Consider the following 25,422-nt stretch of genomic DNA (forward strand, 5'->3'; position numbering starts at 1 on the left):
GCTACTCTTCTTAGGTTCCGGATTTGGAGGCTGTGGCGGGACATAAGATGAATCGCTTCTGGATGGCCCTGAAGCGTCCGACACCTTACTTCTCCTGCTGCCGCTATGGTTGCTGGAGCGGCCGTCCGTGTGAGAGGCGTCAGACTGCTTCTTCCGCTGGCATTGTTGAGATGGAGGGGTCAGCGGCTGCTGTTCCTGGCTGTCCTGGTCTGCCATACCACAAGCATGAGTATAGGCAGAGTTTGACCAGGACAACCCCTCCACCTTAAATAGGGCATATCCAAAACCCCCTCCGGTTCTTGTGTCCTCCCCCCTCCTGACACCCGCCGGCCGAGGTTTGAAAAGCCGGCCGGCAAGCGCTTACAGGGCGCCGCCATATTGGATCTGGGTGCCGCCCTCCGACATCATCGGGCACGCCTCTCCCAGCGTGCACCGCGCCGTTACGTCACACCCGGAAGACGCCAACCAGGAGCCTGCAGCAGGGAGAGGACAGCGCAGCAGTCTGCCTCCTCACCGCCTGTGCCCGCTTGGACACGGCTCCAGGGAACCGCAGACAGCGCTTCTGGAACCTGGTGCACAGGCTGGTGCCCGCTCTTCCACACTGGAACAGGCCCAGGTAAGTATGGACATCTTCTTCAGACTGTTTCCTGTCCTTGGTGGGGCGGATCCCTCTCTCAAGGTGTGCTGTCATGGGTGAGGGGGGAAAAAAAAAAAAAAAAATCTGAGTTTTTCTGTAGTATTAAAAAAGCATTAAAAACATGGCTTCACATCTGCACCAAAGATGGGGGTGGGGGAGGCATGTATAAAATAAATGCAGCAAACAAGCAATAATCATAGAAGGTTATTGTGTCGTGCAAATACCGGCAGAAAAAAAAAAAAGTGTCCTCAGCCTTGCATTTTTATTATTACTAGTCACACTTTTTTTATTTTTCATGGTTTATCAAAATATGCCACTCTTTAACAGCATTTACCGATCCCCGTAAATAATTGGATCGCTATGTTGTGCAGATCTTTACGATTACAGGAACACCAAACATGTCTGTTATTTGCTGATGTGATGATATTTAAAAAAAAAAAAAAGGAATTAAAAAGTGACAGTATTGTATGTTTCTATATATTTTTTTGTAAATTTAATATGATGGGGGGGGGGGGGGGGGGATTGTATTCCCCCTCTAGAATAGAGACATAAAAATCCACTGCATCTCTGTTATCTGCCTGTGGAGTCAGAGGCTGCCATACAGATGAAGTACACAAAATTCTCCCCTTTACATCACTGGAGGCTGTGGCTCAATTGATTTAGGCCCTGTCTGCAATGAAGGTTGTAGGGTCTATTACCAGGGAGACAGAAAAAAAATAACCAGAGTCAGAGATTTATTTTACGTGCCCACGATGCAGAAATGCTCCAGATTTTTCCCTGAGCGTTTCTGCATCTCCCTGGCAGAAAACACTTTTTTTTTTTTTTTTTTTTAAACAGATTTTACATGCGTTTTTTCAGCCAGGGACAAGCGTTTGTAAAGCGTTTTTGCATGCGGGTTGTCAAGTGCTTTTCCAAGCAATTTTAGCATCACTAAAAAAAAGTGCTTGACAACTTGGTCACACTATATAAATCCATGCAAACGGAATGGATTTATATAGTGTGACCAAGTTTTTTTTTTTTTTTTTTTTTTTTTTTAAAAACAAACTCACCTTCCGATGGCCCCCGGTGGTGTAAAAGGACCTTCCATGACGTCATTTAGTCATGTGACAGGTCACGCGACCACCAACGTCAGCGGTCGCATGACTGAACAACATCGTGGAAGGTCCTTTTACTCCATAGCAAGCCAAGACGTACCAGATAGAAGACCGCGAGACATCAGGAGAGTTTTTTTTTTTTTTTGTTCCTTACAGGTACTAGAAGAGTCTCCTTCTCCAAACCCGGGTACCATCCACACATTGAATCGCCTAATATCCGCATGAGCACATGTAGTCACGCGGATATTAAGCGATTCAATGCAAGTCAATGGCAGTAATTACGCTGCATGTCAGCAAAATAATTGGTAGTGGTGTGGATTTTTCCACAATGATAATCTGCATTGGAAATTTCCGTGCGGATTATCATTGGGGAACATAGACCTTCTACCAAGTGTTTAAGCGGTGGAATTGCCGCTCCGGAAACGCAAAAAGCAAAAAACAAAAACAAACCACACATAGTGGGCACACAGCCTTTCTTCACCTGAGTATACAAGTACAAAGAAATACACTGCTGTATCTAATATACATATATAATCTGCTTTTGGGTTCACTGCCTGCAATACATCTCAAGATTACCAATGTCAAGGTGTACCCAAGTTTGAGATGGTCCTAACCTCTAATATTAAAACCTTACCCATAGTGATGTCCTGTGTGAATAAGGGCTGAGCAGGACCTAAATAAAATACATAAATACCCTGCTGATCAATAGGGCTGCGAGTTTGAGCTCTAGGAGACGTGAATAAATAAAATTTATGCAGAGAGCACCTCCCACTCCCTCTAGGGAGCTACAGAGTGATGAAGACATCAGAGAGACGAGTATAGAAGCCGGGACAAAAGCTCTGATGAACACGACGCAGGACTGAGCCATAAAATTGGGACAGTCTCGCAGAATCTGGGACCGTTGGGAGATACAATTTAACTCTGACGTGGACACTGCTGATTGCAGCATGTAAATAATTGATAGGAAGGGGGCTCTCATTTCAGTTGATTGTACCTCCCCACTATCCGATTGGTGGCCTGTTTAAAAGGAGTTTTCCCCATGAACAAAATGCATCTAATAGAGCTTTGAATAATAAAGTTGCATAACTGGATGTGTTAAAAAAAAAAAAGTTCTTGTACCGAGATAATCTTATAAGTGTGCCCCTACTGCGTAATGGCTGTGTCTGTACAGGAACATGGTCTGATCATAACACATGACATGGGTTTGCAAATGATTTTTGTGAGGTAAAACATTTCCCTGTGTTTTTTTCAACAAGGTTTAACCTCAAAGACGGAATCATTTGTGATCCATTGCTGTAATGTCTGTATACTCTTGCATCCACCCCTGCCCAGGAGCTGTGGTGTGATCAGATCATGTGCCTGTACGGTCAGACACAGCCAATAAGATTCAGAAAGACAAATTTTGCGTATGTCACCATTTTTCGAGACCTGTAGCGGTTTCATTCTTCAGGATCTGGGCCTGGGTGAGGGCTTATTTTTTTTGCACCCTGAGCCTCTGGCAGCCATTTTCCCGAAGTCCAGCACAGATAAAACGATGGCAAGTGCAGAGACTCCGACATTTTCTGAAAGCCCGGAGCCCGCAGCAGCCCCCACTCCACCCTTCTTCCCAGCCTAGGGCCTGCAGCAGCCCCCTATTCCTGCAGCCGAGACCCTGGCCCACCACATCAACCCATCCCCCAGTAAGCTATTGTAAAAGCTAAACTATAAAAGACAACCGTTTTATTTTTAAAAAAAAATAAAAAGATCCCCATGACTTCGGGTGCCTCTTCTAGTAGAAAAAATATGGTATAATAGACAAGTCACTGCGTTTTTTTTTTTTCTCTCACCCACTCCTGGTTATGGCTGACAGATACTGAGAAAAAAAAAAAAAAACCCTCAAATACTCAACATGTGCAGATGGCCTTAAAATAGATCACTAATCATACTGACCTGAAAGTGGTCTTTACTTTTATTTAGCACATGGAATGGTATAAAATAAAAAAATAAAGTGAAATATTCCAAAGTAGCATCAAAAGCCAAATTTTGCAAAAAAAAAAAAAAAAAAAAATTTATATATATATATATATATATATATATATATATATATATATATATATATATATATATATATATATATATATATATATATATATATATATATTCCCAGGATTGCGATATGCAAAAACAGGGTCACATTTGTTTTACACTTTTCTAGGGAAAAAAAAAATTCAGTTTGGTCAACATATTTGTTTATTTTTTCTCACTTACATTTCTGCAACACTTCAGATATCACTGTCTCGATTGGGGGTTAACAGGTTAAACATCCCAATAGTATGACTTGAGTGTGGGAAACCCACACAAACATAAGGTAGATTATGGAAACTCATCAGTGGTGAGATTTGAACCCTGCACAACAGTGCTAACCACTGAGCCGCTGTGCTAACCACTGAGCCGCTGTGCTAGCCCAGCATGTCAGTGAGGAAATAGAGCATATACCCATTTAAGTCTATGGCTATTCATGTGTATCCATGGTAACGCGGCCATGAATAAGGCTATACATGTAGATGCATCTACTGGCTTAGACTGCGGGATCAGTGTTCTCTTATCCTGGCAGGAACAGCTTTGTGTTTACGCAGTCCCAACATCTTCTCGGGGACATATTTGGCACTGAACACAACATGTAGGAACCTTTTAGACAAAAACAATATAAAGTAAATTGGGTGTAAACCTGCCAGCACAAATCAGAGCTGGCTGCATTAAGGTGGATTTGTTCTGAAAAGCTTCAGAGAGTATAGTTTGAAGATCCTGCCGGGGGACCACAGGCAGAGAACAGACTACTCCTGTGCAGGTCTCTCCCCATGTTTGTAGGTGGAGAGACAGCTGTCAGCCACCTAGAGCAGCGTGTTGAGAAGCCAGTAGGGGGCAGCACCAGACCAGTCTCCTCTCTGAAACGCTGGAGCATTGGCGAAAGCCATACCTTGCCACAATTGTCCAGCCAGGCACATTCATGTTGCCTGTGGTTGGGCAGCATGAAGCTACAGACCTGTTCTATTTAAGCCAACTTGTATGTCAAGTAGGAGATGCAAAAGCGATATAATGCCACATCACGAGTAGTATATGGGATGATATGGCACCTATATATACACACACACACACACCTTGCGTGAAAACCAGAATTCACACGTAACCGTAGTTTGAGCAGTATGAATCAGCTGATTAATACATTTAGAACCAAAAGGGTTACTTAAGTTACATCCACACTGAACATTTGTAGTTGCCCATTCATTGCAGAGGATGAAGTCTGCTGTGAAAATCCACTTTGTAAATTGAAGTATGGCAGATGAAAACTACATATTGCCAATCAATTTCCACTGGAGATTTGCAGCAGTGAGATTTTGCAGAAACTGAATACTGCTACTGTGAGATTCAATATTTTGAGAAAATGAAATTTCACATTGAGCATCTGCAGCATAAGGCGAGCACCGCATTACAGTTTGCGGATGTTAGCACAGAGTTCACCCGTGAAAATGGTGGGTGAAAATGTGCAACAATATCAGGAGCGGCATTATCTTAGTACAAGTTCACTTGCTAGAGTGGATTACTTACAGTCAGTGTAAAAAGTCAGACCAACTGCAGGTCTCCTAACCTAAAACAGCTTCATGGCAAGGGACATACACAAGAAACCCAGAAACCGGTCAGTACACGGACGGGTGGAGCCGCCATAAGGCACTTGAGTAGTATCCATTTGAATATTAAGCAGGTCAGAAACAAGCACCTTTTTAAAAATAGTCATAACATTTTATTGTACAGAATAACTGCAATTGAATTCTATAAGAAAGGAACCAGCCTAAAAAAAATTATATATAGCCATTGCTCTTCAGATAATGGTGGGCAATAGACAATTAGTAAGATTCAGTCACAAAGAGTTAGTCCATTAGAGTTACCAGTAAAAATCTGAGTGCGCCACAGCACTGAAGACCCAGAGTCCTAAAAGTCAATGGTTAAGCATCAAGTAGCTTTGTGCAAACTTTGTCCAGAATAAAATAGATTTTGAAGCATTGTAATACAGTTGTCAAGTCTCTGTAGTCTTTGAGAAGAGGTCAGCTAGAAAGGTATTTCCATTTACTTCAGACCCCATACTTTGGTGATGGATGGTGTGACGTCTGCCATTATGCAGAGTTTGTTCACTTTCATAACCTCCTAGAGGTGCGTACATGCTCATCACATCTCCTGAACTGGCATTTTCAGGGTGTTGAGAACTGGATGGAGATTTGAGCCCAGACACTATGGCTTCCCCCATAACAGGTGTGCTTTGCTGGCTGTGTGGTTGAGGTACATTATAAGTGGCAGAATTTGGGTAACCCTTAGAATATGGCATATGATTATAATAGAAGTTATTCACATCAGATCTGAGCAATGGTGGCATCTGGGAAATATTGAACCCACTGTGCTGCATGTAGCCAAACTGCTCATGCATCAGAGCATAAGGGCCATTTGGCCATCCATTGAAATAGACATAAGGTTCAATCTTTGGTGTTACCTCATTTGGGATAGGTGATGGATCTGCATGTGAAGTCAACAAGTTCTTAGGCAGATAAGTGTCCTTTCTCTTTGGCTTTCTCCTTGGTTTGTATTTGTAATCAGGATGCAACTTCATGTGTTCAAATCTCCGCCTTCGGGATTCTTCTATGAAAGGCTTCTTTTCAGCATCACCAAGAAGCTTCCACTCTTTTCCCAAGCGTCTGCTGATTTCAGAGTTGTGCATTTTAGGAAATTCTGCAATCATCTTTCGCCTCTCATTTTGTGACCAAACCATAAAAGCGTTCATTGGTCTCTTTACTCGGGTTTTCTCTGGAGCAGCAGCAATGTCATTTAGCACTGAAGCCACATCTTCCACATCCAGGACCTTGGGTTCCCACACAGAGCTACTGGTATTCAGCATCTTACACACTTAGCAGCTGGTAAGCTGTTTGCAGACAGCCCTCTGACCAAGCTTTTCAACTAATGAACAAACCCTTTAGAGAAATTTATAATTGCCTGCATTCTAATTAGCCAATAATAAATTGTCCAATCCACCATCTCAAAATTTCAGCATATGGTTAACCTTTTTCAGGTTTATGTAATCAAAGCTGCATTTGCACAATTAGAATTTGGCTGCAAAGGCAAAAAGTGTGTTAAAGAAATGCAGCTGGTCTCTGGCTATGTGCACACAATGTCTTTTTCAGGCGGATTCCACCCAAAATCCTCCTGGCAAAAGCACCACAAAAGTTCCCCATAAAATGAACATAATTCACAGCAATGTCAAAACGATATTGCTGTGCACACGTTCACGTTTATCTCATGTTTTTTAACTGCTTAAGGCTGTGTACCCACGATGAGGTTTAGGTGACTTTTTGACGCTGCATATTTTCACTGCATCAAAAACATAGTTCCAGAAAAGTGAAGGGGATTTATAGAAATCTCATGCCCACAGTTTAAACTGACCTGCGGTGCGTGTTTCAAATCCGCAACATGTCAATTTCTCTTGCGAGTCACTGAGATTTATGTGCGGATTTTCCCCATAGAATTGCAAACAAAGCTTCTTTGTTTTTGACGCTTCCTGGTATTTGACTTCTGCAAAACTTTATAAATACAGTCATGTGTGGATTACATTCGTTTTTGATGAGTTGCCACAGCGGAAATGCACTAAAGACACAAGTGTGTTTTTTTACCTGCAGATTTTCTGCATCTAATGCAAGTCTATGGAGAAAATCTGCACATAAAACTCAACATACCCGCAAGAGAAATTGACGTGTTGTGGATATGAAACACGCACCTCGGGTCAGTTTACGCAAAAATGGAAATTGTCTATGTTGGGAAGGGGTTAAAACACTTCGAACTTTCAAAAACTTTGAGCATTAAAAACATGTGACATGTCCATCCTTAAGGTATTTTCCACCAGGAAGACACTCCATACTTTAAGTCAATGTGAAGTCTAAAAAAAAAATGCCCACAAGATCTTTTGAGGGTTTTGTAAGTGTTTTGCTTCAAAAAAAACTCTAGTGGCTGATTTATTGCTTAAGGCTATTTTCAGGAGGTACTACAAGTTTTCCAGCAGAAACAGCTTCAGGAAACTCTAAGGCCGGGGTCACATGACCATAGATTCTCTGATCCGAGAGAATTGGGTCGATTATGCTAATGACACTCTGATCAACAGTTTGATCAGAGTGTGATCCGATTTTCTTTGATGAAAAAAAAATTGGTCATCAGCACTGCCCCCATTGAATAACATTGGTCTGAGGGTTTCCGATAAAAAATCAGATAGCAGAAAAAGAAGCAACATGTCCATTCTTTGTGCGTTTTGGCCTGTGTTTTTCCTATACAATGCATTGGAAAAAAAACGCATGGTTAATCCGCAGGCAAAAACGCACAAAAAACGCATGAAAACGCACCAAAAACACTGCGGATTTTCCCCAGAGTTTTTGCTGTCAAGAGGTGCAGAACCTTGCAGAAACGCTGCAGAAATTTCTGCAAGCAATTACTGATCGTGCGCACATAGCCTAAGACTACGTTCCTACAATGAGTTTTTGGTGTATTTTTGACGCTGCGTGTTCTTGCTCCATCAAAAACGCAGAGTCTTACAGTTCTAGCAAAATGGATGGGATTTATAGAAATCTCATGTCCACTGTGCTTCTTTTTAACCCAGCGTAAACTGACCTGTGGAGCGTGTTTCATATCCACAACATGTCAATTTCTCTTGTGGGTACACTGAGTTTTCTGTGTGGAATTTCCCCATAGACTTGCATTAGGTGCGGAAATTCTGCAGGTAAAAAACACACATGCATTTTTAGTGTGTTTCAGCATTAAAAACACATGTAATCCACCCCTAAGTATGTCAATAAAGTTTTGTCAAAGCAAAAAAACAGGAAGTATCAAAAACAAAGCAGCTTTATTTAAAGCATGACACACCAACAAGAAAAAACGCAGCGTCAAAAACTAGATAAAACACGTTAAAAACGCACACAAAAAACACAAGTAACGTAATTTAAATAATAGGTGCAGAAATTCTGCCACATCAAAAATGCACCAAACGCTCATTGTGGGAACGTAGCCCAAGGTCTTAGGTCTCAGTAGTTTACATCAGTATTTGTAAGCTAAAACCGGGAGTGAAACAGTCAGAGAAAAACTGAAAAAGTGAAAAGAAAAAACACGTCACCACTCCTGGTTTTGGCTTCCAAGTCCTAAGGTAAAATACTCACCAAATACTGAACATGTAAACGTGGCCTAAGGGAGGTTTTGTAAGGATTTTTCTTTTCATGAAGTGTATCCTGAAGATATTATGGGGAACGTGCACATTGCATCATTTTATGACAGTCAAACACGTCCGTTTTCAATCAGAAGATGCTTCAAAAATTGCTCCTATTCTCTCAAGTTTTGAAAACCTGAAGTTTTAGGGGTTTTTTTTAGCTTTTCTCGAGCACTCTTCAACATTTTTTTCAGTCTGCCTTTTTTTCAGTGTTTTTGGGGCATCTTTTTACTGTTGTTTTATGGGCGTTTTTTTAAATCCATTAATCCACGGGTGGGAAACCAGATTCCCGGGGACCACAGTGCTCAGGCTAGCGGCTGCGTTTAGCTGGCCGCATGCCCTTTAATTGCTCCTGAGACTGCAAGCACAGGCATGCAGCGTTCAGTACAGAATGCTCTGGTACGTACACTGAAGACGCTGATGTACCTTGGAGTCAGCACGCTCTGCGCTCCAGTCCCGCCAGTGATGGCCACAGCAGCGGCTGCCCCAGCCCGTCCTGTGATGTCTATATTCCCCTCCTGTGATGTCTATATGCCCCCAACCCGTTCTGTGATACATATATGCCTCTAGCCCCTCCTGTGATGTATATGTCCTCAGCCCCTACCATGATGTATATATGCCCCCAGCGTCTCCTGTGATGTATATGCCCCCAACCCCTACCGTGATGTACAGTACAGACCAAAAGTTTGGACACACCTTCTCATTTCAAGATTTTTCTGTATTTTCATGACTATGAAAATTGTACATTCACACTGAAGGCATCAAAACTATGAATTAACACATGTGGAATTATATACTTAACAAAAAAGTGTGAAACAACTGAAAATAAGTCTTATATTCTAGGTTCTTCAAAGTAGCCACATTTTGCTTTGATGACTGCTTTGCACACTCTTGGCATTCTCTTGATGAGCTTCAAGAGGTAGTCACCAGAAATGGTCTTCCAACAATCTTAAAGGAGTTCCCATAGATGATTAGCACTTGTTGGCCCTTTTGCCTTCACTCTTCGGTCCAGTTCACCCCAAACCATCTCGATTGGGTTCAGGTCTGGTGACTGTGGAGCCCAGGTCATCTGGCGTAGCACCGCATCACTCTCCTTCTTGGTCAAATAGCCCTTACACAGCCTGGAGGTGTGTTTGGGGTCACTGTCCTGTTGAAAAATAAATGATGGTCCAAATAAACGCAAACCGGATGGAATAGCATGCCGCAGCAAGATGCTGTGGTAGCCATGCTGGTTCAGTATGCCTTCAATTTTGAATAAATCCCCAACAGTGTCACCAGCAAAGCACCCCCACACTATCACACCTCCTCCTCCATGCTTCATGGTGGGAACCAGGCATGTAGAGTCCATCCGTTCACCTTTTCTGCGTCACACAAAGACACGGTGGTTGGAACCAAAGATCTCAAATTTGGACTCATCAGACCAAAGTACAGATTTCCACTGGTCTAATGTCCATTCCTTGTGTTCTTTAGCCCAAACAAGTCTCTTCTGCTTGTTGCCTGCCTCTCCTCTTAACAGTTGTTGTAGAGATGTGTCTGCTGCTAGAACTCTGTGTGGCATTGACCTGGTCTCTAATCTGAGCTGCTGTTAACCTGCGATTTCTGAGGCTGGTGACTCAGATAAACTTATCCTCAGAAGCAGAGGTGACTCTTGGTCTTCCTTTCCTGGGGCGGTCCTCATGTGAGCCAGTTTCTTTGTAGCGTTTGATGGTTTTTGCAACTGCACTTGGGGACACTTTCAAAGTTTGCCCAATTTTTCGCACTGACTGACCTTCATTTCATAAAGTAATGATGGCCACTTGTTTTTCTTTACTTAGAATTTGTATTATGGCAAGAAAAAAGCAGCTAACAGTCTATTCTGTAGGACTATCAGCTGTGTATCCACCTGACTTCTGCACAACGCAATTGATGGTCCCAACCCCATTTATAAGGCAAGAAATCCCACTTATTAAACCTGACAGGGCCCACCTGTGAAGTGAAAACCATTTCCGGTGACTACCTCTTGAAGCTCATCAAGAGAATGCCAAGAGTGTGCAAAGCAGTCATCAAAGCAAAAGGTGGCTACTTTAAAGAACCTAGAATATAAGACATATTTTCACACTTTTTTGTTAAGTATATAATTCCACATGTGTTAATTCATAGTTTTGATGCCTTCAGTGTGAATGTACAATTTTCAAAGTCATGAAAATACAGAAAAATCTTTAAATGAGAAGGTGTGTCAAAACTTTTGGTCTGTACTGTATATATGCCCCCAGTGTCTCCTATGATATCTATATGCCCCCAACCCATTCTGGGATGCATATATGCCTATAGCCCCTCCTGTGATGTAAATATGCCACCAACCCCTCCCGTGATGTATATATGCCCCCATCGTCTCCTGTGATGTATATGCCCCCGCCCCTTCTGTGTTATCTGTATGCCTCCAGCCCCTCCTGTAATGTCTATATGCCCCCATACCGTCCTGTGATGTCTAAATGCCCCCAGACCTTCCTGTGATGTCTATATTCCCCCAACCCCTGCTGTGAAGTCTATATGCCCCCAGCGTCTCCTGTGAAGTATATGCCCCCAGCTCCTCCTGGAATGCCTATATGCCCCCGGCGTCTCCTGTGATGTATATATGCCCCAGCCCCTCCCGTGATGTATATATTCCACCAGCGTGTCCTGTGATGTATATATGCCCCAGACCCACCTGTGATGTATATATGCCCCCAGCCCCTCCGGTGAGGTATACATGTCACCAGCGTCTCCTGTCATGTGTATATGCCCCCAGCCCCTTCCGTGATGTATATATGCCCCTAGCCCCTCCTGTGATGTACTGTATATATTCCACCAGTGTGTCCTGTGATGTATATATGCCACAGCCCCTCCCGTGATGTATATATTCCACCAGTGTATCCTGTGATGTATATATTCCCCAGACCCTCCTGTGATGTATATATTCCCCCAGCCCCTTCCGTGATATATACATGCCCCAGCCCCTCCTGTGATGTATATATGCCCCTAGCCCCTCCTGTGATGTATGTATGCCACCAGCGTCTCCTGTGATGTATGTATGCCACCAGCATCTCCTGTGATGTATATATGCCCCTAGCTCCTCCTGTGATGTATATATGCCCCTAGCCCCTCCTGTGATGTATATATGCCCCCAGTGTCTCCTGTGTTCAGAACTTACTGCTGCGAATTCTTTTCAAAATTCACACAAAGAGTTGATTCAAGACCTGGAAAAGCATTTGCGAGTAGTAACATCATCACTACCACCTAACATCCTAACATCACACGTCTCACCAAAGAGAAGCAGCTCCAGCCATCACATTAGGGGTGAGTTAATTAATTGTTTGACCAAATATAGGAGAATACATTTCAAATTGATAATTTTTTATGGCCCACGAATGATGGTATAGATATCCAAATAGCCCCCGGCAGAAAAAAGGTTCCTCACTCCTGCATTAAACAATGAAGAAAATGTTCAAACCTTGATTTAGTATTGACATCTACTGTAAATTATTTAGTCTTCCTATTGTAAAACGCAAAAAGAAAAGAGATGTTACGTCTTTTAGACTTTATGTATTTCATCAAAACAGCGCAGATTCATTAAGACCCCTTGATGAGGACAGGGCTGTGGAGTCGGTAAGCCAATCCTCCGACTCCAACCCCATCTCCTCAATTTCCATGACTCTGACTCCCTCATACATGGCTCATGTTTAAGTGATAAATTTACTATAGCACAGATTCATCTCAGCTAAAAGTCTAGACCAGTGATGGCGAACCTTTTACAGACCGAGTGCCCAAACTGCAACCCACAATCCACTTATTTATCGCCAAGTGCCAACATGGCAAATTAACCCGAATACTGAGGTCTTAGTTTAGAAAAAACAACTGATACAGAGAGCAAGCGGGTGCAGGGAGCAGAAAGCAGCCACAGAAAGGAGCAGGGTTTGAGACTGCAGAAATAAAGAATGTGCTCACCCCCATCTTGGTATATGCCCCAATCCATGTATATATGCTGCCTCCCCCCCACCAATCCATGTATATATGCTGCCTTCCCCCCTCAATCCATGTATATATACTGCCTCCCCCCCACCAATCCATGTATATATGTTGCTCCCCACCAATCCATGTATATGTGCTTCCTTCCCCCCAATCCATGTATACATGCTGCCCTTCCCCACCCCAATCCATGTATACATGCTGCCTTTCCCCACCCCAAACCATGTACATATACTGCCTTCCCCCCCAATCCATGTATATATGCTGCCCCCCCCCCCCCATCCTGCTGGTGTGGCACCCTGCTACCCACAGGTATCACAGGACCCAAAAGGGTGCATGGACAGACTTCCTGTTAGGGATATATATACTGGAGGGTGGAGTTAGGTAGGGAGCGTGTGCTGACACTTTAGAGCAGCGAAGAAGCAGCACATGTTAGCTGCTGTGCTGAGGGCAAGTTAAGGCCTAAAGCACGTGCAGAAGCCTGAGGGCCTAGAGCGTTGCCGGAGGCAAGGAGAGGAGAGAGAAGTGTTGGGGGGCAGAGGAGCATCTTAGGCTCACCCCAGAACACAAGCCGGACACCAGGTCCGCGCCTACAGGGTCCTCTATGACCAGTAGGAATAACTGGTATACCAAGGGGATTCTAGACCCCTGGTCAACCTGAAGCTGCAACCATCCAAAGAACTAGGAACCACGAAGGCCCCAGCATCCAGGGATATTGGTAGCCAGAGGAAAGTTCTTACCACCACGCAGACAGGTGAGAGAGTGAGAAAGAGTACAGAAGCTAGGCCTAGTTCCAAGCAGGTCAGGAGCTTCAGAGAGAGAGAGGAAGAAACAGACAAGGAGGCCTTATACCCGCTCACTGGGGAGAGTCCAGAAGTGCACCCTTCCTACCAAGTAGCCTGGACCGTACCTGCCGTCTATACCAGTAAAGGTACTGAAGCGAATCCCCTGTGTGCGTGTCTGTTATTCTCCCTTGACCCAGCTGGGCCACCTCTCACCTGCATCCCTTCCATCAACCCTGCCCCGGGGGCCCGCTCCGCCTGTGGGGAGCAGAAACATCTCAGCTGCCATCCCATCACCCCCGGAGGTCTGCAGCAGGGCTGGTACCCATTACCAAGAACCACAGGTGGCGTCACGAGACAAAACCGTTTATCATCCCTTCAAGCAACAACCACTTTTAAGAGTGACCCCAGGGTACGGGCCCGGGAGCCGACCGCCGTGACATCCCAAGAAGGTAAAGGCCCGGGTACCGAGTCCCCCATATCCCCCTGGGCGAGTCATCTCTTCCTGGCGTCACGAACAGGATTTCGTGCCCGTTGCCACCGGGTACTGTGTGCCGTGTTTGAAATGTGTATTCAGAACAGTGGTGAACATCGCCGCCATTACCGCGTCGCCGCGCGGGAAGAAGAGGGGCGTAACCGCGGGAACCAGACAGGCGTGACCGTTGGTAGCGCGCGAAGCCCAAGCCTCGCCTCGCGCTCTGACGTCAGCTGCGAGGGAGACGCAAGGTCCTGCACTGAAGTTGCTTGACGGGCAATCCCTCACTTCCTGTCTGCGGGGCTGCGGCCTACCCGATCGAAGGAAAGAAGGTAGGCTACGGTTTACTAGGGGGACGCAACCATGGCTGACGACCAGCAAAACGCCGGAGCATGGGTTAACGCTCCCGATGCTCAACCCGCGCCCGGCGCTGCTCAAAGCCGGAGCAACCGCCCCACCAGCAGGGGCCGTGACTCCAATAATAACCATGGCCCTGCCGTATGTCCCCGGAGCGAAGTGGCTTCCCCAGTATGACGGCAAACCAGACACCCTGTCTGGGTTCAAAAGAAAAATATGCAGTGTATTGGACATGTACTCAATGACTGGTAAACAGAGAGCCGCTGTTGTGCTGGGACAATTGACTGGTGCCTCAGAGCGGGCAATTGAAACCTGGCCAGCCGCAGACCAGGAATCAGTACCTATTATATTCAAGAGACTGCAAACTGTCTTTGAAAACTGCACTGAGACAGATCTCTGGATGAGGTTCTACCACTGTGCCCAGAAACCTGAGGACAGTATCCGGTGACTATGCCTGTCGCTTACAAGAGGCACTGCGGGCCCTGAAACAGGTTAGTCCAGCCAGCATACATGATGAGAACAAAATGCTGACAGAACAATTCATCCGGGGGTTGAGGTCCCAGGAGGAGAGCAGAACTGTACGGTGGTGGGCCTTAGATCATCCAAATGTCACCTTTGACGCCCTGAAGGACATGGCTATTAAGGGTCTGCAGCCCCTGAAAACATCAGATACTGCTATCCAGCGTTACCAGGGTGGGGCCACCCCAGTGCCCGCAGCACCCACTGCTCCTTCATTAGCGGCTGAGGCAAAAGTGCAAACAGCTCCTCCTAGCGAGCTGGACAGCCTGCGCTCTGAAGTGCGTCAGCTAAGTAAAACCCTGACCACCATCCTAAGCGCCTTGCAGCTACAGACGGAGCCCGAGCCGGATGGAAGAATCCTACTCACCGACAGTCCCGAGGATGTCCCCTGGATGAGGAGAAGAAGAAGGACAACGCCACCCCGTGGGAGGACCAACGACCGACGTCGCCCTCCAGGAGAACTCATCTGCTACCGTTGCCACAAGGCAGGCCACCTCACCCGGACCTGTCCTCTAAACGGGCAAACCCTGGGGCCGAGGGCCAACACCCAGGAGTAGACCAACAAGGCCCATCAGGCTGGTACGACCGGTTTGTAGGAAGAAGACCTTTAGTGTCAATCGTGCTGGATGGCATAGCAACACCTGCACTACTGGACACCGGGTCACAGGTGACCATCATACCTGATGTCCTCTACAAAAGGTACTGGTCCATAGATGAACTAAGCCTGCCAGACCCAAACCTCACCGTGTATGCCTCCAATGGCCTTCCTCTTAACCTAGTCGGGGTTAAGGACGTGACAGTGAAGGTGGGAAGAGTGGAATTAAAGGATCAAGGACTGATTGTGGTAGAGTCTAACCCTGGTGATAAAAACCCATATATGATACTTGATACAAATGTTGTTGGTAACTGTCTGGGAGAAGTGTTGTTTTTACTACAACAGATTGCTGACACTGCCAGACCAGGGCAGAGGAAGGTACTCCAGAGAGAGATTCGAGCCCTCCTGTACCAGCAACAGGTAAAACTAACAGGTGGTGAGATTGGTAATGTACGGGTGACAGACCCGATACCCATTGTGATTCCCCCAATGAGTGATTTGGTGTAGGGCAGCAATAGGTCTCAAGGGAAAGGACTACCAGGCGGTAGTAGAGCCCATCAGCTCAGAACACAGACCTACACTCCTAACTGCTAGAGGGGTAGTTGATGTGCGCAATGGAAGGGTACCAGTAGGCCTCCTAAATTGTGGGGAGGAGGAAGTCAAATTGTCAAGATACGCCACTGTTGCCAGACTGTATACTGTGAATAATAATGCCATACACACAGTGGAACCCTTGACCCCACCAGACACGGTGGAGGACAATGACTCCAAAGCCCAGCTGGAGGAATGGTGTCAACAGCTCCATGTTGGAACTGACGCCACTCCTGTCCATCAAAAACACGGTGTCTACAGAGTGGTTCAGGAATATGAACAGGTGTTTAGTAAACACTCACTTGATTTTGGAAGGGTCAAAGGGATACAACACCACATACCCACAGGTAACCATCCACCCATCAAGGAGAGTTACAGACCCATACCACCAGCACATTACCAAAAAGCAAAAGAAATGTTGCATGACATGAAAAAGGCAGGGGTAGTAAGGGATAGCTGTAGCCCCTGGGCAGCTCCCCTGGTCCTGGTCAGAAAGAAGGACGGTAGCATGACGATGTGTGTAGATTACAGACAAATTAATCGAATAACACATAAAGATACCCTTTGCCCCGTATAGAGGAATCCCTGGCTGCACTAAAATCTGCCAATTATTTCTCCACATTGGATCTCACTAGCGGGTACTGACAAGTCTCTGTTGCTGAGGAAGACCGGGAGAAGACAGCCTTCACCACCCCGATGGGATTATGTGAATTCAACAGCATGCCATTTGGACTCTGCAATGCACCTGGAACGTTCCAGAGGTTGATGGAGTGTTGCTTAGGACACCGGAACTTTGAAACAGTGCTGTTATACCTGGATGACGTTATCGTATACTCAAGGACATATGAAGACCATCTAAAACACCTGGCAGAGGTATTTGAGGCATTGTCCCGGTATGGGATGAAACTAAAACCTTCCAAGTGCCACCTGCTCAAACAGAAGGTTCAGTACCTGGGACACGTGGTCAGCTCAGAGGGAGTAGCACCAGACCCGGAGAAGGTCACTGCCATCCAGAAGTGGCCTGAACCAAAGAACATCAAAGAAGTACGTCAATTCCTGGGACTGGTCGGGTACTACAGGAGATTCATTAAGGACTACACCAAAAAGGCAGCACCTTTACAAGATCTCCTAGTAGGACAGTCCAAAAGAGGTAAAAGTCCCCCATTCCAGTGGGGCAAAGAACAGGCTGAGTCCTTTGCGTTAATGAAGGAAGCCCTAACCGGTGAGGAAATCCTGGCTTACCCCGACTACAGCCAACCTTTCCTGTTATACACAGACGCCAGCAATGAGGGACTGGGAGCTGTGTTGTCCCAGAAGCAAAACGGCAGAGAAAAGGTAATTGCCTATGCCAGTAGAAAGCTTCACCCTACTGAGAGGAACCCAGAGAAATACAGTTCCTTCAAGCTGGAGTTCCTGGCCTTGGTCTGGGCTATCACTGAAAGATTCAAACATTACCTAGCCTCAACTAAATTTACAGCCTTTACCGACAATAACCCCTTGACACACCTGGAGACAGCCAGGTTGGGAGCCATGGAACAGCGTTGGGTGGCCAGATTGTCGAATTACCAGTTCACAATCAAGTACCGGGCAGGTCACAAGAACACTAATGCTGATGCCCTGTCAAGAATGCCCCACCAGTCGGATACCGAGGATGAAGTGGATGACCTAGAAGAAATTGAATTACCTGCTTTCCACAGAAATGGAATGGTCCAAGAGCAACACACCTCCAGAAGACGTCATGGTAAGACACTAAACCCTTTACCTCATCACAGCTGGAAGGAGACCCAGGACAGTGACCTGGTTGTCAGCCTCATCAAAGGATTGATAACCCAAGAAGGTTCTCACCTGGAGAAGGATGCTCCTCCACAAGCCAAACACCTGTGGAATGAGAGAAGCCGGCTGTTCATCTACAGAGAAAAGCTGTGCAGAAGGTATGTCAACCCCAGAACCCATGAAATGGTGTGGCAGATTGTAGTACACAGGAAAGATATCCAGATGGTGCTAGAGGCCTACCATGACCAAGCAGGTCATTTTGGCTGGAAGAAGTTGGAAACCCTGCTGAAGGGCCGGTTCTATTGGGTTGGAATGCGGAGTTCCATAGAAAGGTGGTGCCGGAATTGTGGGCCCTGCAGCCTCAGAAGGAAAGACTACGAAAGTCAGAAAGCACCCTTGCAGTCCATCAAAACAACCCCTGGAGATTATCGCTCTGGATCACGTCAAACTGTCACCCAGCAGATCAGGCTATTCCTATGCCCGGACCATGGTGGATCACTATTCCCGGTTCCTGGTGGTAGCCCCTGTCTAGGACCTGACAGCAGAAACTGCAGCAAGAACATTCCAAACCTACTTCTGCAGGCCCCATGGATACCTGGACAGGGTGCTAACAGATCAAGGCCCTGCCTTTGAAGCTGAACTATTCAAAGAATTCTGTCACCTGTATGGATGTAAGAAGATCCGGACTACACCATATGATCCTCAAACCAACGGTATGTGCGAGAAAATGAATGACATCGTTATTGACCTGTTAAAAACCCTACCTTTGGAAGAGAGGAACCAGTGGCCAGACAAACTACCTGACCTGGTGGACCTGTATAACCACATACTTTTGAGTTCTACTAATTGTACCCCAGCGTACCTCAAGAGAGCAAGACCTGGAAAATTGCTCATGGACCTGGAACTCGGAGTGGTAGAATCTGCTGCAGATATGTCCACTGAAGACTGGGACACAAATCGGCAAGAGCAGTACAGGAAAGTACAGGCCTGTGCTGAAGAAAGCCTAAACAAAGTAAGAGAAAGACAAGAAGACCAGTATAACTAGCATGCATCAGCAGAACCCTTGGCACCCAGAGAGATAGTGCTAAAGCGGAAAAGAAGAGGTCACAAGCTCGATGACCAGTGGGAAAGAGAGCCCTACACCGTGTTAAATTCCGGATTTGACAACACCAATACCAGCCTGATCAGCAAGGATGGAGGTAGGACAACCACAACAGTCTCAAGAGACCACTTGAAATTGTGCCCAGGTCTACTGAAGACACAGGAGGAAGAAGTACCTCTTATAATACCGGAAAAACCCAAGGAAGATGTAGCTCATACAGTTCTAGGAGACTTTCCTGTGGACTGGCTTCAACTCGATGGAGCAGTTATCATACCAGTGATACACTTTTGTCAGCCACCAGAAGAACCTCCACCACAAGAAGAACCTGTGAGCGCCCTGGAAGAACCTGCTCAGGAACAGGAAGAGTCCCCAGTAAGAGGAGGATCACCAGTTGAAGCAGAGCCTGAGGGTCCAGTAAACAGTGCACTTGCCAGCCCTACAGAGATGTTGAGGCAGTTCTATAACTTACCCGCACGTAACTTACCTGCACAGATAGTGCATGCACGTCAGAGACAGACACCAGTATCACCCCAGTGCTACGTAGATTCACACGCAGCACACAAGGCCAAATCCCTACCAGGTACAAAAGCCTAAAGTGTAAAAATGTGTCAAACTTGTACATAGTTACCCAGTTCAGGTATTGCCTATTGTTATTTATTGTGTGCCTTTGATATGTGTTTTATTTATAACATGCCTTTATTTATTGGCTGCATTTATTCAAAAAAAAACAGAGACTTGGAGGTCAATAACTGTGAGTGGCCAAGGACTGTCCGATGTAGATAGTTACCCAGTTGGTTTTTGTTACATTTTTGAATTTTTCAAAGCTTGTACATATATTATCTAAGTGTTATTGTTATTATAATTGTAATTGTTGTTGTTACCTGGTTACAAAAATGCTTCAGTCCAGGAGTACTGAATTGTACTAGGGGGGAATGTGGCACCCTGCTACCCACAGGTACCACATGACCCAAAAGGGTGCATGGATGGACTTCTCCACAAGAGGCCCTCAGTACACACAGACACCTCCACCCTTCCACCTCATACCACCAGAGGGAGCCCTGTTAGGGATATATATACTGGAGGGTGGAGTTAGGTAGGGAGAGTGTGCTGACACTTTAGAGCAGCGAAGAAGCAGCATATGTTAGCTGCTGTGCTGAGGGCAAGTTAAGGCCTAAAGCACGTGCTGAAGCCTGAGGGCCTAGAGCATGGCCGGAGGCAAGGAGAGGAGAGAGAAGTGTTGGGGGGCAGAGTAGCATCTTAGGCTCACCCCAGAACACAAGCCGTACACCGGATCCGCGCCTACAGGGTCCTCTACGCCCAGTAGGAATTACCGGTATACCAAGGGGATTCTAGACCCCTGGTCAACCTGAAGCTGCAACCATCCAAAGAACTAGGAACCACGAAGGCCCCAGCGTCCAGGGATATTGGTAGCCAGAGGAAAGTTCTTACCACCAAGCAGACAGGTGAGAGAGTGAGAAAGAGTACAGAAGCTAGGCTTAGTTCCAAGCAGGTCAGGAGCTTCAGAGAGAGAGAGGAAGCAGACAAGGAGGCCTTATACCCGCTCACTGGGGCGAGTCCAGAAGTGCGCCCTTCCTACCAAGTACCCTGGACCGTACCTGCCGTCTACACCAGTAAAGGTGCTGAAGCGAATCCCCTGTGTGCGTGTCTGTTATTCTCCCTTGACCCGGCTGGGCCACCTCTCACCTGCATCCCTTCCATCAACCCTGCCCCGGGGGCCCGCTCTGCCTGTGGGGAGCAGAAACATCTCAGCTGCCACCCCATCACCCCCGGAGGTCTGCAGCAGCGCTGGTACCCATTACCAGGAACCACAGGTGGCGTCACGAGACAAAACCGTTTATCATCCCTTCAAGCAACAACCCCTTACAACCCCTTTTAAGAGTGACCCCAGGGTACGGGCCCGGGAGCCGACCGCTGTGACATCCCAAGAAGGTAAAGGCCCGGGTATCGGGTCCCCCATATCCCCCTGGGTGAGTCACTGGCGCCGCTGTTCATGGCATACAAAAAAAACAACAAAAAAAACATAATAAACGCTCCTACTCACCTTCCTTCCCCTCCCGCGCTGTGTATTCTCCTGTAACTGATTTCAGCGTCCTAGCGACAGGGCGCATGACGTCACTGCCATGCGCCCTGTCGCGTGTATGCTGATGCCGGCTGCTGGTAGCGTGTATTGCAGCGCACGGGCCTGGCAAGTTCGTGCGCTGCAATACACTTCAGCTAGATGTGTGTCAGAGAACGCACATCTAGCTGAAGTACGGGCTGGCGTCGGCGGGCTCAGAGTCCTCACCCGCTGGGCCAGGTCGAGGAGCGCTAGTGCTGCGGCGATGGCGCTCGTGCCCTTAGGGAGGGCTCTGCGTGCCACTCTGGCACGCGTGCCATAGGTTCGCCAGCACTGGTCTAGACCCTTAGATCAGGAATAGGATAGACGTTTATAGGACATTTCATAACTTTCCCAAATACTTATGAAAAAATATTCTCCACAAACTGCATTGAACTACTGTACCCAATTTATTATATATTTTAGGAGTCTGAGTTGGTCCATTTTATACTGACTCCGACTACACCAAAATGGGCTCCGACTCCAGAGCCCTCGATGAGGAGCAGAGTGAGGGCTCATACTGAATATAGGGAGGCTATGTGAGGGCTCATGCTGTTTATAGAGGACTATATGCAGGCTCATACTGTATATAGGGGGCTATGTGAGGGCTCATACTCTATATATGGGGCTATGTGGGGGCTCATACTGTACATAGATGGATAATATAGGGGGTCACTGTATATAGGGGGCTTTGTAGGGTCTCATACTGTATATAGGGGTATATGCCTAAGAGTGGGGGCTCATGTAGATAAGGAGCCTATGTGAGGGCTCATACTGTATATAGGGGAACCGTCTGGAGGCCCTTACTGTATATAGGGGGACTGTGTAGGGCTCATACTGTACATGGGGGAACTCTTTTGGGGCTCCTGTATATAGAGGGGCTATTTGGGGGCTCATACTGTATCTAGATGGAAAATGAGGGGCTCACTGTATATAGGGGGCTTTGTAGGGGGATCATACTCTATATGGGGTACTGTGTGGGGGCTCATACTGTAGATAGGGAGGTTATGTGAGGGCTCGTACTGTATATAGGGGTACTGTGTGGGGGCTCATACTGTATACAGGGGGCTTTGTGTGGACTTATATGATATATAGGAGGTTGTGCACGGTCTCATACGGTATATAGGGGGTGTCAGATTACTTTATTCTGATCAATTTTAAGGGATACAATTAATATTAATTCTAATTAATATTAAGGGGCCTTATTCTTCAGCACCTCTTTTTCACGGAGCTAAGGAATACAGGTAAGTGCGTAGCGTCCCCCAGAGGGCGAAAATCTACGCGAGTGTCAGCTGTATATGACAGCTGACACACTGCGATTTCAAAACCAGTCAGGGTCGATTAGCCCCTTAAATGTTGCGTTCAGTCTCCCCCTTTAACACTATTGGCTCCCCGCGATCGTAATCGCAGGTTCCGATAGTTGCCATCACACCCTTTTAGATCCTGCTTTAACGAGAGCCTGTCACCTGAAAAAACTCTATTAACCTGCAGATATAGGGTTAAACTGCAGGTTGATAGTGTTGTGCCCCGCACCTGCACTTAAGACTCATGCTGCCGGGAGTAAATTATTTTTTTTTCCCTGATAGCAATCGGGTTCAGTCATAGGGGCTGTGCCAGCACAGGTTCAGTCACCACTCTGTGTATAGAGAGCAACGGCTGTAACCGCACCCCCAGCACTGACTGACTGGCAGCCGGCCCCAATGTAGAGACGCTGTCAGTCAGTGTAGAGGTGGGGTTACAGATGCCGGTCTCAATGCACAGAGCGGTGACTGAAATCATGCTAGCGCAGCCTCTATGACTGGAACCCGAATGCTACCGAGGAAAAAAAAAAGTTCATGTACTGCTGTTTGTTTATTCAGCCTCTCAAAAACTGTAATAAGGCTCGGTTCACATTTATCCTGTGCTCTCTGCTGAGCGCTTAGGTTGGAGTTTCCGTCTAGCTTCCAAATTTTTATGTTCACCAAAATGTTAAAAAACCCAATGGTTTAAAACACTGAATTTAAAATGAATTGTATCATTTAGAGATGTTGCTTGCCCTCTTTCTGCAGGGATTCCCTCCTCTTTTTATCCAATGGTGTATATATGGTGATTGACATCTTTTTCTTCTTTTTTACAGGCTGAGTTCTGTGGATTGCCATTAAAGAAGCATTTATTCAACATGTGAGTGCCGGGGCTATTTATTCTTTGGTTTATTGGATTCCCCATGTGCACCAGTTGGAGACACGTAGTGCCGACTAACATTTGGATTATATTTTATATATGGTGATTGACATCTTTTTCTTCTTTTTTACAGAATATATATTTCAAATTAATGCTTAACAGGATGACTCGTCTCACTTTGAGCACATGGGGGTTCTCTTAGCTCTTAGGACCATCAGAGGTTAGTGCTGTACTTTTATATGTAGCTTTGAAAAAGAACGCAGGTTGGAGCGTTCGAAACGCGTAAACTAATCCGGTTTTAACCATGGCATCTGTTTTTATGGAATAAAGTTCTGTCTGCTGCACTTCAGAAGCTGGAATTCCTCCCTTTTTTTTCTTCAATTTGCTGGCGAGTGGTTCCTCGTCTATTCCGTGCTTCGGGACACGAGTCAGGATGAGCTGGCATTTGCTTTCTTTATGGATGAGCGGACCACCCGTGGATGTTCGGGTTCTACCAAATTTTAGTCCAAAATTCGGTTTGGGTAGCAGAACTGTACCCAAACCTCATAGAAATAAATGGAGACATGAACTTTGGTGCTGGAAAATGTCTCTCTCCTCCCTAAACTGTAAAACAGACTTCCGGGAAAAGTCCGTGTTTGGAGTTCAGCACCGAACACTAGGTATCTGGTACAAACAGCGAACTTTATTGTTTGGGTCCGCTCATCTCTAGTGCAATGGACTAATTAGTAGGCAGAATATTGCGTTTTCGATCGTATGTTTCTCTCTTTTGGTAGGCTGAGCCATTTATGTATTGTATGTAATTATTGCATTCACACTTGCTATTTATTGATGTAATTAAGCATTTTATATAATTATTATTATTTATTATTATAGCGCCATTTATTCCATGGCGCTTTACATGTGAAAAAGGGGTATAATACAAGAACAATTACAATACTCTTGAACACAATGTGACAGCGACTGGTACAGGAGGAGCGAGGACCCTGCCCGCGAGGGCTCACAATCTACAAGGGATGAGTGAGGATACAGTAGGTGAGGGTATAGCTGGTCGTGCAGCGGTATGGTGGAGCGGTGGTTACTGCAGGTTGTAGGCTTGTCGGAAGAGGTGGGTCTACAGGTTCCTTTTGAAGGTTTCCATGGTAGGCGAGAGTCTTATACGTTGGGGTAGAGAGTTCCAGAGTAGGGGGGGGAAGCACGGGAGAAATCTTGTATGCGATTGTGGGAGGAGATAAGAGGGGAGTAGAGAAGGAGATCTTGTGAGGATCGGAGGTTGCGTGCGGGTATGTAACGGGAGACTAGGTCAGAGATATATGGAGGAGACAGGTTGTGAATGGCTTTGTATGTCATAGTTAGGGTTTTGAACTGGAGTCTCTGAGCAATGGGGAGCCAGTGAAGAGATTGACAGAGAGGAGAGGCCGGGGAATAGCGGGGGACAGGTTGATTATTCGAGCAGCAGAGTTTAGGATAGATTGGAGGGGTGCTAGAGTGTTAGAGGGGAGGCCACAGAGCAGGAGGTTGCAGTAGTCAAGGCGGGAGATGATGAGGGCATGCACTAGTGTTTTTGCAGATTCATGGTTGAGGAATGTGCGGATCCGGGAGATATTTTTGAGTTGGAGTCGGCAGGAAGTGGAAAGGGCTTGGATATGTGGTTTGAAGGAGAGTTCAGAGTCCAGGGTTACCCCAAGGCAGCGAGCTTGAGGGACTGGGGAGAGTGGGCAGCCATTGACGTTTATAGATAGGTCAGTTGGGGGGGGTTGAATGAGATGGCCGAAAGATGATGAATTCTGTTTTGTCCATGTTAAGTTTTAGAAATCTGGCAGAGAAGAAGGATGAAATAGCAGACAGACATTGTGGGATTTTGGTAAGGAGGTGATATCGGGTCCAGAGAGGTAGACCTGTGTGTCATCAGCATAGAGGTGATAATGAAATCCGTGAGACTCTATGAGCTGTCCCAGGCCGAAGGTATAGATGGA

At 46.1% G+C, this 25,422-nt stretch overlaps 1 protein-coding gene across 1 annotated transcript; it reads right to left on the reverse strand.

Annotated features, from left to right (window-relative positions):
• Positions 1 to 5,782: 5,782 nt before the first annotated feature.
• Positions 5,783 to 6,652, reverse strand: LOC141157318 (transcription factor Sox-3-A-like). Its single transcript, XM_073644438.1, has one exon. It carries the CDS (start codon positions 6,650 to 6,652, stop codon positions 5,783 to 5,785), a length of 870 nt encoding a protein of 289 aa, XP_073500539.1.
• Positions 6,653 to 25,422: the final 18,770 nt, after the last annotated feature.

The sequence above is a fragment of the Phyllobates terribilis genome, unplaced genomic scaffold, assembly GCF_046119375.1.
Source record: "Phyllobates terribilis strain yellow unplaced genomic scaffold, ASM4611937v1 Scaffold_1__5_contigs__length_1240528914, whole genome shotgun sequence".
Classification (NCBI taxonomy): Eukaryota; Metazoa; Chordata; class Amphibia; order Anura; family Dendrobatidae; genus Phyllobates; species Phyllobates terribilis.